The 18,197-nt window shown below is 39.9% G+C and overlaps 1 protein-coding gene across 4 annotated transcripts in view; it reads left to right on the top strand.

Moving 5' to 3' along the window:
• LOC133608921 (BTB/POZ domain-containing protein kctd15) overlaps positions 1 to 18,197 on the top strand; it is a 107,350-nt gene that overhangs the window by 41,592 nt on the left and 47,561 nt on the right. For all 4 annotated transcript variants that reach the window (XM_061964576.2, XM_061964574.2, XM_061964575.2 and 1 more), the window contains one exon: positions 15,070 to 15,375. In XM_061964576.2, coding sequence (XP_061820560.1) covers positions 15,070 to 15,375 — 306 coding nt within the window. The remainder of the gene's footprint in view (positions 1 to 15,069; positions 15,376 to 18,197) is intronic.

The raw sequence follows: 18,197 nt of genomic DNA, 5'->3' as shown, positions 1-18,197 counted from the left end.
TGTGTGGAGTTTGCATGTTCTCCTCATTATTGCGTGGGTTCCTTCCAGGTACTCCGGCTTCCTCCCACCCCCCAAAGACATGCACACTGCAAAAACTGAAATCTAAGTAAGATGAAATATCTCAAATAAGGGTGATATTTGCTTATTTTCTGTCTGATAAGATCATTCTTCTCACTAAGCAGATTTTATGTTAGAGTGTTTTACTTGTTTTAAGTGTTTTGGTCCTAAATGATCTCAGTAAGGTATTACAGCTTGTTGCTGAGATTTGATGACCTATATTGAGTAAAACATGCTTGAAGCTAGAATATCAACTGTTGCAAAGCTGTGTCATCAACACTCACAAGTATAAAACTACTTTTTTAAAGTAATAATTTCTTACTTCAAGCATGAAAAAAAAGAATCATGATGCCGAGCGCATATCATTATGTCAAGATAATGGCACTAGCATTTACTTAATTTAAGAATATTTTTCAACATATTGAGCAAAAAGGTCTTTTTTTTTTTTCTCCCAAGAAAAGTGCACTTGTTATTAGTGAGAATATACTTATTTTAAGGTATTTTGGGTTCATTTAGGTTAGCTAATTTTAATTGTTTTGGAAAGTCTTGACAAGCCAAATTTTATTGTTCGATTGGCAGATAAATTTGCTTAGTTCCAACAAAATACCCCTAGTTTTTGTATTTTTTTTCTTGTTTTTGAACACTAACGTTTTGCAGTGCACCTGGCCGATAGGCTGAGTGGCGACACTACATTGGCCCTATTGTGTGAATGCACGCTCTAGCCGCATCTTGACTACCGTATTTTCCGGACCATAAGTCGCAGTTTTTTTCATAATTTGGCCGGGGGTGCGACTTATACTCAGGAGCGACTTATGTGTGGAATTATTAACACATTACCGTAAAATGTCAACTAATATTATTTAGCTCATTCACGTAAGAGACTAGACGTATAAGATTTCATGGGATTTAGCAATTAGGAGTGACAGATTGTTTGGTAAACGTATAGCATGTTCTATTTCAGTCGTTCTCAACCTTTTTTCAGTGTGAACATTTTTTTAATTCAAGTACCCCCTAATCAGAACAAAGCATTTTTGGTTGAAAAAAGAGATAAAATAGTCAAATACAGCACTATGTCATCCGTTTCTGATTTATTAAATTGTATAACAGTGCAAAATATTGCTCATTTGTAGTGGTCTTTCTTGAACTATTTGGAAAAAAAGATATACAAATAACTAAAAACTTGTTGAAAAATAAACAATTGATTCAATTATAAATAAAGAAGTAATCATCAACTTAAAGTGCCCTCTTTGGGGATTGTAATAGAGATTCATGAACTTAATTCTAAACATTTCTTCAAAAAAAAGGAATCTTTAATATAATATTTATGGAACATGTCCACAAAAAATCTAGCTGTCAACACTGAATATTGCCTTGTTGCATTTCTTTTCACACTTCTTTTTGACAGACATTTTAGTGAGAAACCTGAGCTTGTGCTTCACTGAGTTTATGAACTTACATTCATATTTTGTTCAATAAATATATTTATAAAGGATTTTTGAATTGTTGCTATTTTTAGAATATTTAAAAAAAATCTCACGTACCCCTTGGCATACCTTCAAGTACCCCCAGGGGTACGCGTACCCCCATTTGAGAACCACTGTTCTATATGTTATAGTTATTTGAATGACTCTTACCATAATATGTTACGTTAACATACCAGTTGGTTATTTATGCCTCATATAACGTACACTTATTCAGCCTGTTGTTCACTATTCTTTATTTATTTTAAATTGCCTTTCAAATGTCTATTCTTGATGTTGGGTTTTATCAAATAAATTTCCCCCAAAAATGCGACTTATATGTTTTTTTCCTTCTTCATTATGCATTTTCGGCCGGTGCGACTTATACTCCGGTGCGACTTATACTCTGAAAAATACGGTATTTCTTCCTTATTCCATGCATCAATCTGCTAAGAAATGTATACAAAGTTTGTGTTAGTTTGCGTAATCTCTATTCTTTATTTATTTTAAATTGCCTTTCAAATGTCTATTCTTGGTGTTGGGTTTTATCAAATAAATGTCCCCAGAAAATGCGACTTATACTCCAGTGCGACTTATATATGTTTTTTTCCTTCTTTATTATGCATTTTCAGCCGGTGCGACTTATACTCTGAAAAATACTGTATTTCTTCCTTGTTCCATGCATCCACCTGCTAAGAAATGTATACAAAGTTTGTGTTAGTTTGCGTAATCTTGCTGTGCGGCGTGTTGCTATTAACGGTACTGCAAACCACTTGATTAGTGTGCCTAATAATTTGTCCCAAAACTGCACAGCCACGCTTCATCCGCCCCGCCGACCTCTTTGAGGCTATTTTTATCATCTTCCTCTTCCGTCCCCGAGATGTCGCCTCGCCGGCGGCCCATCACTTCGCCCATTATTCTGCAGCTCAACCGGGCTGTCCGGACGCAGGTTTTTTGGGGGGGATGAAGTCGCCTGGTATTGCTGGTGGCGGCCGCCAGGACGAGGCTACACTGTCAGCCCTGTCTCATCCTCACCTCAGCGCTTTGGATGACTGTGTTGTTTTGTGCGGCGCTCCGGATGACTAAAGCGCCTCGCAAATAGACACCCCCACTCGCCTCCCGCCCCACCTCCCTGTTAAAAACATATCCATCCACTGGCGTCAGACCTGGGATGAATAAGGCACTTTGATACGGAGAGCCGCCTAAAGGGGAGCGTCTCAGTGCGGGTTTTTGTCAGCTGCAGCCAGGCAGCTTTTTCATGGTTTTACAAAACCCAAAACCAGTGAAGTTGTCACGTTGTGTAAATCGTACATAAAAACAGAATACAATGATTTGCAAATCATTTTCAACTTATATTTGATTGAATAGACTGCAAAGACAAGATATTTAACGTTCGAACTGGAAAATGTTGTTATTTTTTGCAAATATTAGCCCATTTGGAAGTTGATGCTGGCAACATGTTTCAAAAAAGCTGGCACAGGTGGCAAAAAAGACTGAGAAAGTTGAGGAATGCTCATCAAACACTTATTTGGAACATCCCACAGGTGGACAGGCTAATTGGGAACAGGTGGGTGCCATGATTGGGTACAAAAAAGCAGCTTCCATGAAATGCTCAGTCATCCACAAACAAGGATGGGGCGAGGGTCACCACTTTGTGAACAAATGCATGAGCAAATTCTTGAAGAACAACATTTCTCAACCAGCTATTAAGGATTTTAGGTATTGTGGTTAGAGTGTCCGTCCTGAGGTCGCGAGTCATACCAAAGACTATAGAAATGGGACCCCTTACCTCCCTGCTTGGCACTCGGCATCAAGAGTTGGAATTGGGGGTTAAATCATCAAAATGATTCCCGAGCGCAGCCACCGCTGCTGCTCACTGCTCCCCTCACCTCCCAGGGGGTGGAACAAGGGGATGGGTCAAACACAGAGAGTAATTTCACCACACCTAGTGTGTGTGTGACTATCAGTGGTACTTTAACTTTAACTTTATATCACCATCGACGGTCCGTAATGTCATCAAAAGGTTCAGAGAATCTGGAGAAATCACTGCATGTAAGCAGCAAGGCTGAAAACCAACATTGAATGCCCGTGACCTTCGATCCCTCAGGCGGGTACTGCATCAAAAACCAACATCAGTGTGTAAAGGATATCACCACATGGACTCAGGAACACTTCAGAAAACCACTGTCAGTAACTACAGTTAGTCGCTACATCTGTAAGTGCATGTTAAAACTCAAAATTTTAACATGCCATTTATCAACAACACCCAGAAACGCCTACGCCAACTTTTTTGCAATGTGTAGCTGCCATTAAATTCTAAGTTAATGATTATTTGCAAAAAAAAAAAAATACGTTTCCCAGTTGGAACATTAAATATCTTGTCTTTGCAGTCTATTCAATAGAATATAAGTTGAAAAAGATTTGCAAATCATTGTATTCTGTTTTTATTTACGAATCACACAACGTGCCAACTTCACTGGTTTTGGGTTTTGTAGATGTTGGTGCTTTTTAGTAGAGAAGCAGCAAAGTATGCTTTTACCAAGATGAATTGTGACAGTGATCTCCATCGAGGCATACCTGTTCACTAAAAGTAGAAACAAACATGTTTTTAGTTGTGTTCATTATTTTAATAGTTAGTCGGCTACTTCCCGGTTCATAGAGGATCAATGACCTATATATAGCAGGGGTGTCAGACTTGTTTTCGGTAAGATAGATAGATAGATAGATAGATAGATAGATAGATAGATAGATAGATAGATAGATAGATGCACGTTTGTAGATAGATAGATAGTACTTTATTGATTCCTTCAGGAGAGTTCCCTCAGGAAAATTAAAATACTTGACTTTCAGTGAAGTATTTATTTAGAATTCACTGAAAGTCAAGTATTATTTATTATATATATATATATATATATATATATATATATATATATATATATATATATATATATATATATATATATATATATATATATATATATATAATAAATACTTGACTTTCAGTGAATTCTGAAATTCAAGCATTTATTTTATATATATATAATAAAATAAATATATATATATATATATAGCTATAATTCACTGAAAGTCAAGCATTTCTTATATATATATATATATATATATATATATATATATATATGTATGTGTGGGGAAAAAATCACAAGACTATTTCATCTCTACAGGCCTGTTTCATGAGGGAGGGTACCCTCAATCATCAGGAGATTTTAATGGGAGCATTCGCATACCATGGTTTATATAGGGCACAGAGTGGGTGGGTACAGGCTGGCCTAGGGGCGTGGTGATTGGCTCATGTGTTACCTAGGAGGTGTTTCCGTCTATGGCGGCATGTTGTTACAGTTTCGCTGCGCTTGTTGAGGGATGACAGGTCTGGACGGTAAATAATAAACAGTTTCTCTTTCAAGCATAGGTTGCATCTTTTATTACCACTATTGTAAGGTGTGCTGGATGCAAGAATTTGCCATGTTATTGAATATTCAACATTATTGTCTTTGAGGTCCCAAATGTGTTTGCTGAGTTCTGTGGTATTTCGCAGGTTTTTGTTCCTGAAAGAAGCCTTGTGATTGTTCCATCTGGTTTTGAATTCTCCCTCGGTTAATCCTACATATGTGTCGGATGTGTTAATGTCCTTGCGTATTACCTTAGATTGGTAGACAACTGATGTTTGTAAGCACCCCCCGTTGACACTTTCCCAAAGACAACAACCTAAGAAAAGTATTCAACAAGAACAACATTAAATTGAGCTACAGCTGCATGAACAATATACGACAAATCATCTCAAACCACAACAAAACAATTGCAAATGAGCCGTCGACCCCCAGTCAGAGCGACTCCAAAACCAACAAAGCATGTAACTGTCGAAAGAAACCTGATTGCCCTCTCAACGGGGGGTGCTTACAAACATCAGTTGTCTACCAATCTAAGGTAATATGCAAGGACATTAACACATCCAACACATATGTAGGATTAACCGAGGGTGAATTCAAAACCAGATGGAACAATCACAAGGCTTCTTTCAGGAACAAAAACCTGCGAAATACCACAGAACTCAGCAAACACATTTGGGACCTCAAAGACAATAATGTTGAATATTCAATAACATGGCAAATTCTTGCATCCAGCACACCTTACAATAGTGGTAATAAAAGATGCAACCTATGCTTGAAAGAGAAGCTGTTTATTATTTACCGTCCAGACCTGTCATCCCTCAACAAGCGCAGCGAAATTGTAACAACATGCCGCCATAGACGGAAACACCTCCTAGGTAACACATGAGCCAATCGCCACGCCCCTAGGCCAGCCTGTACCCACCCACTCTGTGCCCTATACAAACCATGGTATGTGAATGCTCCCATTAAAATCTCCTGACGATTGAGGGTACCCCCCCTCATGAAACAGGACTGTAGAGATGAAATAGTCTTGTGATTTTTTTTCCCACACATATACACATATATATATATATATATATATATATATATATATATATATATATATATATATATATATATAATAAATACTTGACTTTCAGTGAATTCTGAAATTCAAGTATTTATTTTATATATATAAAATAAAATAAATATATATATATATATATATATATAGCTATAATTCACTGAAAGTCAAGCATTTCTTATATATATATATATATATATATATATATATATATATATATATATATATATATATATATATATATATATATATATATATATATATATATATATTAATAAATACTTGACTTTCAGTGAATTCTAGCTATATATATATATATATTTATTTTATTTTATATATATATAAAATAAATACTTGAATTTCAGTGTTCATTTATTTACACATATACACACACATAAAAATCCATCCATTTTCTACCGCTTATTCCCTTTTGGGGTCGCGGGGGGCGATGGAGCAAAATGTGCAGGCAGCATACCCCTTCCTCTTCGAGCTGTCCTGGATGAACTGAAAAAAAAATTTTCCAATCATTTTGGAACTTGCAAGCGTACTTCATCTTCTTACTCGTCGTCGCCATGTCTCTTCTTCGTTCTTCTGCTTCGTCTCTGTTATGTTTTTGAACATTACTACTTGCCGTAGTTTTGAAACAAATGCATGATGGGAATCCGGATGTTGTGTGTCAGTGTATTAACGTGCCGACTGGAATAAACACACGCTGAGAAATAGCTCCGTGCCTGCCTACTTTATGAGTTATACATCAATCAATCAATCAATCAATCAATGTTTATTTATATAGCCCTAAATCACAAGTGTCTCAAAGGGCTGCACAAGCCACAACGACATCCTCGGTACAGAGCCCACATAAGGGCAAGGAAAAACTCACCCCAGTGGGACGTCGATGTGAATGACTATGAGAAACCTTGGAGAGGACCGCATATGTGGGTAACCCCCCCCCTCTAGGGGAGACCGAATGCAATGGATGTCGAGTGGGTCTAACATAATATTGTGAGAGTCCAGTCCATAGTGGATCCAACATAATAGTAAGAGTCCAGTCCACAGTGGGGTCAGCAGGAAACCATCCCGAGCGGAGACGGGTCAGCAGCGTAGAGATGTTCCCAACCGATATACAGGCAAGCGGTCCACCCCGGGTCCCGACCCCGGACAGCCAGCACCCCATCCATGGCCACCGGATCTGTGTGTCTCCCCTTCCACAAGGGATAGGGGGGAGCAGAGGAGAAAAGAAAAGAAACGGCAGATCAACTGGTCTAAAAAAGGGGGGCTATTCAAAGGCTAGAGTATACAAATGAGTTTTGAGATGGGACTTAAATGTTTCTACTGAGGTAGCATCTCTAACTGTTACCGGGAGGGCATTCCATAGTACTGGAGCCCGAATAGAAAACGCTCTACAGCCCGCAGACTTTTTTTGGGCTCTGGGAATCACTAATAAGCCGGAGTTCTTTGAACGCAGATTTCTTGCCGGGACATATGGTACAATACAATCGGCAAGATAGGCTGGAGCTAGACCGTGTAGTATTTTATACGTAAGTAGTAAAACCTTAAAGTCGCATCTTAAGTGCACAGGAAGCCAGTGCAGGTGAGCCAGTATAGGCGTAATATGATCAAACTTTCTTCTTCTTGTCAAAAGTCTAGCAGCCGCATTTTGTACCAACTGTAATCTTTTAATGCTAGACATAGGGAGACCCGAAAATAATACGTTACAGTAATCGAGACGAGACGTAACGAACGCATGAATAATGATCTCAGCGTCGCTAGTGGACAAAATGGAACGAATTTTAGCGATATTACGGAGATGAAAGAAGGCCGTTTTAGTAACACTCTTAATGTGTGACTCAAACGAGAGAGTTGGGTGGAAGATAATACCCAGATTCTTTACCGAGTCACCTTGTGTAATTGTTTGGTTGTCAAATGTTAAGGTGGTATTATCAAATAAATGTCGGTGTTTAGCAGGACCGATAATCAGCATTTCCGTTTTCTTAGTGTTGAGTTGCAAGAAGTTAGCGGACATCCATTGTTTAATTTCATTAAGACACGCCTCCAGCTGACTACAATCCGGCGTGTTGGTCAGCTTTAGGGGCATGTAGAGTTGGGTGTCATCAGCATAACAATGAAAGCTAACACCGTATTTGCGTATGATGTCGCCTAGCGGCAGCATGTAAATACTAAAGAGTGCAGGGTCAAGAACCGAACCTTGGGGGACTCCGCACGTTACCTTAACATAGTCCGAGGTCACATTGTTATGGGAGACGCATTGCATCCTGTCAGTAAGATAAGAGTTAAACCACGACAAGGCTAAGTCTGACATACCAATACGTGTTTTGATACGCTCTAATAAAATGTTATGATCGACGGTATCGAAAGATACCGTCGATACATTACTTATATAGCCCTAAATCACAAGTGTCTCAAAGGGCTGTACAAGCCACAACGACATCCTCGGCTCAGATACCACATCAGGGCAAGAAAAAACCCAACCCAATGGGATAACAATGAGAAACCTTGGAGGGGACCGCAGATGTGGGGATTCCCCCCCTGGCCCCCTGCACTGCAAAAACTGATTTGTTAAGCTTACTATTTGGATAAATAGCCAGATATTAATCACCAGAATAACACGCACTGTACGCTGAAACGGGAATAAAATAATAAAGCAATGGTACACTGCAAAAACTGAAATGTAAGTAAGATTAAATATCCCAAATAAGGGTGATATTTGCTTATTTTCTGTCTGCATAAACCTATACATAAACATAAGATACATAAACATACATAAACCTATAGATAACGGACACATGTATAATAGTCTCCTTTCAGGTGAGAGAGGACGCTAAAGGCAGTGCCTTTAAGGCACGCCCCCAATATTGTTGTCCGGGTGGAAATCGGGAGATTTTCGGGAGGGGCACTGAAATTCGGGAGGGTTGGCAAGTATGGCCGTAGTACTGAACCACACGCCTCAAGAGTGAATGAAGCTGTCAGTCGTTGTCCTCCTAATCGGAACACATTTGTATTAATTACTAATTGTTTAGCAGCGGGGTTTAGCTGTAGCCTAATTATATCTGCTTGTAATCGCCGCTTAATGTCGGGCCTCATTTACATACACCGGGCATACATTAAAGCCCTCGCTGTCTGATCGTCGCCTTGGCTTGCACACATATCGTCTCTTCACCTTCCATCTGCTTACAACGCAGCATCTCCATTCTCCTCCCGTGGTAGCGCTGAACGACGGGCGCCATCTGCTCTTGCGGGAAATGGGAGGCAAATGTGCGGAGGGGCAAGGCGCCCCCGGGCGAGCTCTGCCCGTGGGGGGAGTAGAGGGAGGCAATCTGCTGCAAACCGTCTGCATGCACGATGACGCACCGCCGTGGCCTCGCTGCAGGAGTCGGAAACACGCCAAAGGCTACAAGGCCAGCACGGGGGATGCTAGAAGATACTGTGACATGCTTCTGTTTGGTTACTCGGGAGGTTTTCCCTCCGGTCAAAGGTCATCGTTGATGCAGCTCCCTCTCTACATACATGTATTTCTCACGCTGATAAACACATATTTGCAATACTAGGACATATCTTTGTTTGCTCACAACCAGGCCACACGTGTCAAACACGAGGCCCGGGGGCCAGATGTGACCCGCGAAAGCCTGGAAATGATGTCAGTCAATCAATCAATCAATGTTTACTTATATAGCCCTAAATCACAAGTGTCTCAAAGGGCTGCACAAGCCACAACGACATCCTCGGCTCAGATACCACATCAGGGCAAGAAAAAACTCAACCCAATGGGATAACAATGAGAAACCTTGGAGGGGACCGCAGATGTGGGGATTCCCCCCCTGGCCCCCTGCACTGCAAAAACTGATTTGTTAAGCTTACTATTTGGATAAATAGCCAGATATTAATCACCAGAATAACACGCACTGTACGCTGAAACGGGAATAAAATAATAAAGCAATGGTACACTGCAAAAACTGAAATCTAAGTAAGATTAAATATCCCAAATAAGGGTGATATTTGCTTATTTTCTGTCTGATAAGATAATTCTTCTCACTAAGCAGATTTTATGTTAGAGTGTTTTACTTGTTTTAAGGGTTTTGGTCCTAAATGATCTCAGTAAGATATTACAGCTTGTTGCTGAGATTTTATCAATCAATCAATCAATCAATCAATCTTTATTTATATAGCCCTAAATCACAAGTGTCTCAAAGGGCTGCACAAGCCACAACGACATCCTCGGTACAAAGCCCACATACGGGCAAGGAAAAACTCACCCCAGTGGGACGTCGATGTGAATGACTATGAGAAACCTTGGAGAGGACCGCATATGTGGGTAACCCCCCCCCCCTCTAGGGGAGACCGAAAGCAATGGATGTCGAGTGGGTCTGACATAATATTGTGAGAGTCCAGTCCATAGTGGATCCAACATAATAGTAAGAGTCCAGTCCATAGTGGGGCCAGCAGGACACCATCCCGAGCGGAGACGGGTCAGCAGCGTAGAGATGTTCCCAGCCGATGCACAGGCGAGCGGTCCACCCCGGGTCCCAACTCTGGACAGCCAGCACTTCATCCATGGCCACCGGACCTGTGCCCCCCCCCCCCCTCAAGGAAAAGGGGAGCAGAGGAGAAAAGAAAAGAAACGGCAGATCAACTGGTCTAACAGGGGGGCTATTTAAAGGCTAGAGTATACAAATGAGTTTTAAGATGGGACTTAAATACTTCTACTTCTATTTTATGACCTAATGGGTGAATTAAAGTTCCACGGAAGCAAAGTGAAAGTAGCAGCACATCCAAAAAAAACCACAAAATGTAGGATACATACTTACATGGTTATGGAAAGTGATCAGCAATGTAACTTTGTCATTGTTCGCATGTAAAAAGTTGGGTATAGGCAACCAAAACAACAACGGCCGTCTATATGGTGTTGCAATAGTTGTGTACTCATTTCTTTTGTATCCATCATAGTTGTGTTGCTTTCGTTTTAAGGATCAATATTTTGAATATATTTAGGGTTACACTGCAAAAACTGAAATCTAAGTAAGATTAAATATCTCAAATAAGGGTGATATTTGCTTATTTTCTGTCTGATAAAATAATTCTTCTCACTAAGCAGATTTTATGTTCGAGTGTTTTACTTGTTTTAAGGGTTTTGGTCCTAAATGATCTCAGTAAGATATTACAGCTTGTAGCTGAGATTTAATGACCTATATTGAGTAAAACATGCTTGAAACTAGAATATCAACTGTTGCAAAGCTGTGTCATCAATACTAACAAGTATAAAACTACTTTTTCAAAGTATTAATTTCTTATTTCAAGCATGAAAAAAAAAAATCTTGACTTTTACACAATTTTGTCTCATGATGAAAACAGATGGCAGCCAAATGGACTTTGCTGTTTTATTTTCAATGAAACAAGAGAAAATACGCACTCATAAAGTAGTACTGTTGGCACAGTACAGCAAACTGACAGTTAATATTTAAACATTTCACATGTGACATTTCTAACTATTTTGAACAAAAATAGTTCATGCACATTCAGATGAATTCTTCAAAATTACAATTAGAAAATGTTTGGCCGGAGGTCGGGCTGTATATATGCGCACTAATTGACTGAAAGAGCACGCACTTGGCGCGATGATGTCATGTTGTCGATGGAAAAATGCATTTTTAGACCATATGATTTGCCTGAGCGCCTAGGAGACCCCGAGAGTAACAAGCGGTTGCCTTTCCATTAAGAACAATAAATTAGTTTTTAGTATAAGTTTGCTGGTTTCAAGAAATTTAATGCTTAGTGCATATCATTATGTCAAGATAATGGCACTTTCATTTACTTAATTTAAGAATATTTTTCAACATATTGAGCAAAAAGGTCTCTTTTTTTCTACCAACAAAAGTGCACTTGTTATTAGTGAGAATATACTTATTTTAAGGTATTATTAGGTTCATTGAGGTTAGCTAATTTTACTTGTTTTGGAAAGTCTTGACAAGCCAAATTTTCTTGTTCTATTGGCAGATAATTTTGCTTAGTTCAAATAAAATACCCCTAATTTTTGTTTTGTTTTTTTCTTGTTTTTGAACACTGACTTTTTGCAGTGTGGGCGACCGGTGCAATGGACGTCGAGTGGATCTAGCATAATATTAATGTGCATTATTAATTATTATTAATGTGCATTAATAAAGCAATTTATCTTTGCTGCTTAAAGTATGCGTTCATTCAATTTTGACAGAAAAATTGCATGTATTGCCTGCAATCTGACCATGCTAAAAACATTATATAAACACAAGGGCGTCCAAAGTGCAGCCCGCAGATCCAGTTTTGTTACCCCGAACCATATAAAATAACAGTAAAAATGTGAAAAAAAGAGCACACATTTGTAATGAAATGCGATAAAAGCAATATAAATGGCACTATAACTTCCTCCAACATGGGTCGCATACTTAAAAGTATTTTGATAGTTATTTTTGTAAAAAAAAAAAAAAGATCAAAATGGACATTACATATAGCTTAAGTGACAGTGTATTATTAATATTAGTTATTAGTATTAATATTTCACATTTTTCTCATTACATTACTTTGTTTGTTCTTTTTTTTGTTTTGACACTTTAACACAAAGCTGACACTAAGTTTTTTATTTAAACATATGCAATGTATCTTTCTTTTTTTTTTTTTTTTTACAAAATGTACGTATATTAAGATGGCCCCCACATACCTTGACTTTTTAGTATGTGGCCCTTGTTGGAAAAAGTTGCTAATACTCCTGTATTATTAACATATTCCATACATGTTTTCGTTAGAATAAAATGCTTGTCCCCCTGACGTATGATTTCAAAAGCAAGTACGTTATCTATCAATTTGTACGTAACACAAATGAATAATCAAATCCATAGGGAATTTAAACACACACATGTGAATGTAAGGCATACTTGATCAACAGCCATACAGGTCACACTGAGGGTGGCCGTATAAACAACTTTAACACTGTTACAAATATGCGCCACACTGTTAACCCACACCAAACAGGAATGACAAACACATTTCTGGAGAACATCTGCACCATAACACAACATAAACACAACAGAACAAATACCCAGAACCCCTTGCAGCACTAACTCTTCCGGGACGCTACAATATACACCCCCCGCTGGTGTATATAAGTTTTTCGCTAAGTGAAATCACAGCTGACCCGGACATTGGAAAGTTCTCTTGCTGTCTGAGAAGTGTTGTATCCCGAATAGCTGCAATCGCTTTCTCTTAAGGTATTCATGTGTGATTTCCACAAGCGTCTGTACATGTAGAAGGAGAAACACGGGCATGTCTGGATGACTCGCCTACATATTTCCAGTGGTTAGCGCCGAGTTAGGAAACCGCTTTATTATGAAGCTGGCTGTGGCGCGTTCTTTCTGACGTCACTTCCTGTCCGAACTCACTTTGTAAACGATCGATGAGTCCATACAAAGCTAAGATACAGAGATTCAAGAAATACACAGCACACTTACCCGTGTAAAAAATTATCCAAACGAATATTAAACGATGGTTTAGTGTAGAGATGTCCGATCATGGCTTTTTTGCCGATATCCCATATTCCGATATTGTCCAACTCTTAATCACCGATTCCGATATCAACCGATACCGATATATACAGTCGTGGAATTAACACATTATTATGCCTAATTTTGTTGTGATGCCCCGCTGGATGCATTAAACAATGTAACAAGGCTTTTCAAAATAAATCAAGTCAAGTTATGGAAAAATGAGCCAACATGGCACTGCCATATTTATTATTGAAGTCACAAAGTGCATTTTTTTTTTTTAACATGCCTCAAAACAACAGCTTGGAATTTGGGTTTGGGGGGTGTGTGGGGTTGAGGTGGGTGGGGGGTGTATATTGTAGCGTCCCGGAAGAGTTAGTGCTGCAAGGGCTTCTGGGTAATTTGTTCTGTTGTGTTTTGGTGCGGATGTTCTCCCAAAATTAGTTTGTCATTCTTGTTTGGTGTGGGTTCACAGTGTGGCGCATATTTGTAACAGTGTTAAAGTTGTTTATACGGCCACCCTCAGTGTGACCTGTATGGCTGTTGACCAAAGTATGCGTTTGCATTCACTTGTGTGTGTGAAAAGCCGTAGATATTATGTGACTGGGCCGGCACGCCAAGGAAGTGCCTTTAAGGTTTATTGGCGCTCTGTACTTCTCCATACGTCCGTATGGAGATTTTACATTTTAAAGCATTTATCGGCCGATAATATCGGACTACCGATATTATCGGCCGATAAATGCTTTAAAATGTAATATCGGAAATTATCGGTATCGGTTTCAAAATTATCGGTATCGGTTTCAAAAAGTAAAATTTATGACTTTTTAAAACGCCGTTGTGTACACGGACGTATGGAGAAGTACAGAGCGCCAAGGGGCGGTATAGCTCGGTTGGTAGAGCGGCCGTGCCAGCAACTTGAGGGTTGCAGGTTCGATCCCCGCTTCTGCCATCCTAGTTACTGCCGTTGTGTCCTTGGGCAAGACACTTTACCCACCTGCTCCCAGTGCCACCCACACTGCTTTAAATGTAACTTAGATATTGGGTTTCACTATGTAAAGCGCTTTGAGTCACTTGAGAAAAAGCGCTATATAAATGTAATTCACTTCACTTCACACTTCACAATAAACCTTAAAGGCACTTCCTTTGCGTGTCAGCCCAGTCACATAATATCTACGGCTTTTCACACACACAAGTGAATGCAAACGCATACTTGGTCAACAGCCATACAGGTCACACTGAGGGTGGCCGTATAAACAACTTTAACACTGTTACAAATATGCGCCACACTGTGAACCCACACCAAACAAGAATGACAAACACATTTCGGGAGAACATCCCTAGTTTAGTGTAGCTGACACGGGGCTGAGGCTAAATAATTATTAATTTAAGGGGTTATCCGGCTCAATGTAGACATAGCCTAACTCTAGTGGTCGCAATTTACATTTAAAAAAAGATGATAAAGCAAGTTGGACCTTTCCTCCCGTCCAATGCCGACGACAACCATATTGTGACATGGCTGCCTCTCTGACTGTGGATGCTTCAAACGCCCCCTGCAGGACTTCCAGCTGCTGTACGAGGAGGCGCGCTACTACCAGCTGACGCCCATGATCAAGGAGCTGGAGCGCTGGAAGCAGGAGCGCGAGCAGCGGCGCATGGCGCAGCCCTGCGACTGCCTGGTGGTGCGCGTCACCCCCGACCTGGGCGAGCGGATCGCCCTCAGCGGCGAGAAGGTCCTCATCGAGGAGATCTTCCCCGAGACGGGAGACGTCATGTGCAACTCCGTCAACGCCGGCTGGAACCAGGACCCGACGCACGTCATCCGCTTCCCCCTCAATGGCTACTGCAGGCTCAACTCCGTCCAGGTAAGAACAGTTTCTCCAGATCTTCATTATGAAGCGAACAATTCTTGAGTCTCAGATAGCTTGTAAAGATATTATGTAAGTGTCGCACACGGATCCTAATTGAGGTGTGCTTCTTTGGGCGCCTCACAATCAGATTCTGATTCAAACCGATTCTCGCAATGTATTATTTGGTATAATAAATATAAAGGAGCTTTCTCAAAACAGATGTTCGGCGGAGCCTCCGCCGCGTAGGTCGAGACACACCCGACTCATCGTGTAAATAAAAACTTCTCCCTATCGCCGTATTATGGATACCCTCAAACAATGTTCACTCTCATTTTCCATATGCGTGAGCAAACGCAAAAACTCCTTGAGACCTACTCAGTGGCTTAGTGGTTAGAGTGTAACGCCCTGAGATCGGTAGGTTGTGAGTTCAAACCCCGGCCGAGTCATACCAAAGACTATAAAAGTGGGACCCATTACCTCCCTGCTTGGCACTCAGCATCAAGGCTTGGAATTGGGGGTTAAATCACCAAAAATGATTCCCGGGCGCGGCACCACTGCCCACTGCTCCCCTCACCTCCCAGGGGGTGAACAAGGGTGATGGGTCAAATGCATAGGACACATTTCACCACACCTAGTGTGTGTGTGACAATCATTGCTACTTTAACTTAGATGTGCACACTGTGGCCACACCAGCAGCACACCTGTCCCAAACCTGACTAAATACCAAGTTAAATGTTTTATTACTATAATCAAATGACATGGGATTATTTTCTAAAATAAGTGTTTTGGCCCACTTACAATGACAGTAACACAACATATTGTTTTTCATGAGCTCTGTACTAGTATTGTATGTCTGGGTGGGGGTCCTGCTTTGGAAATAATTTGTACCCCTTTCCGATATCGCATTTAGTTCCCACTAAAACATTCACATTTTGCACAATGAGATGTAAACATGGGATCATGTGTACATTCCTGTAACTTTCTGTTTGTAAAATATATCTTTAATAGTATTTCTTTAATATAATAACATCATTTCATGATTAATATTTATAAATTAAGATTTAATTAATAAAAAAATATTTATTTTTTTCACTAAAGAAGGGTTCGGTGAAAGCCCATATGAAACTGGTGGGGTTCAGTACCTCCAACAAGGTCAAGAACCTGAAATCCATGACCGTTAGTTTTACGCCTACAAAAGTAGCATGCTAACTGTTAGCATGCTAGCACTTAAAGTGGCAGCATTGATTACAAAGAGTGTTACATGTCATAAATGAGTTAAACATTTTGACTTTGCAACAGTTTGAATGAGTACAACTTCAAAAGGGTTCATGACAACTTAATGGTTAGAGTGTCCGCCCTGAGATCGGTAGGTCGTGAGTTCTGGCCGAGTCATACCAATAAAAATGGGACCTAATACCTCCCTGTTTGGCACTCGGTATCAAGGGTTGGATTTGGGGGTTAAATCACCAAAATGATTCCCGAGCACGATCACCGCTGCTGCTTACTGCTCCCCTCACCCCCCAGGGGGTGGAACAAGGGGATTGGTCAAATGCAGAGAAAAATTTCACCACACCTAGTGTGTGACAATCATTGGTCCTTTAACTTAGATGTGCACACTGTGGCCACACCAGCAGCACACCTGTCCCAAACCTGACTAAATACCGAGTTAAATGTTTTATTACTATAATCAAATCACAGCATTAATTTCCATGGGATTATTTTCTAAAATAAGTGTTTTGGCCGACTTACAATGACAGCATCACAACATATTGTTTTTCATGAGCTGTGTACTAGTATTGTATGTCTGGGTGGGGGTCCTGCTTTGGAAATAATTTGTACCCCTTTCCGATATCGCATTTAGTTCCCACTAAAACGTTCACATTTTGCACAATGAGATGTAAACATGGGATCATGTGTACATTCCTGTAACTTTCTGTTTGTAAAATATATCTTTATTAGTATTTCTTTAATATAATAACATCATTTCATGATTAATATTTATAAATTAAGATTTAATTAATAAAAAAATATGTATTTTTTTCACTAAAGAAGGGTTCGGTGAAAGCCCATATGAAACTGGTGGGGTTCAGTACCTCCAACAAGGTCAAGAACCTGAAATCCATGACCGTTAGTTTTACGCCTACAAAAGTAGCATGCTAACTGCTAGCATGCTAGCACCTAAAGTGGCAGCATTGATTACAAAGAGTGTTACATGTCATAAATGAGTTAAACATTTTGACTTTGCAACAGTTTGAATGAGTACAACTTCAAAAGGGTTCATGACGACTTAATGGTTAGAGTGTCCGCCCTGAGATCGGTAGGTCGTGAGTTCCGGCCGAGTCATACCAATAAAAATGGGGCCTAATACCTCCCTGCTTGGCACTCGGCATCAAGAGTTGGAATTGGGGGTTAAATCACCAAAATGATTCCCGAGCGCGGTCACCGCTGCTGCTCACTGCTCCCCTCACCTTCCAGGGGGTGAACAAGGGTGATGGGTCAAATGCATAGGACAAATTTCACCACACCTAGTGTGTGTGTAACAATCATTGGTACTTTAACTTAGATGTGCACACTGTGGCAACACACCTGTCCCAAACCTGACTAAATACCAAGTTAAATGTTTTATTACTATAATCAAATGACAGCAGTAATTTCCATAGGATTATTTTCTAAAATAAGTGTTTGGCCCACTTACAATGACAGTAACACAACATATTGTTTTTCATGAGCTGTGTACTAGTATTGTATGTCTGGGTGGGGGTCCTGCTTTGGAAATAATTTGTACCCCTTTCCGATATCGCATTTAGTTCCCACTAAAACATTCACATTTTGCACAA

The sequence above is a fragment of the Nerophis lumbriciformis genome, linkage group LG06 (genome assembly GCF_033978685.3).
Source record: "Nerophis lumbriciformis linkage group LG06, RoL_Nlum_v2.1, whole genome shotgun sequence".
Taxonomy (NCBI): domain Eukaryota; kingdom Metazoa; phylum Chordata; class Actinopteri; order Syngnathiformes; family Syngnathidae; genus Nerophis; species Nerophis lumbriciformis.
The sequence above is the reverse complement of the archived record's forward strand: the minus strand, read 5'-3'. Positions and strand labels throughout refer to the sequence as shown.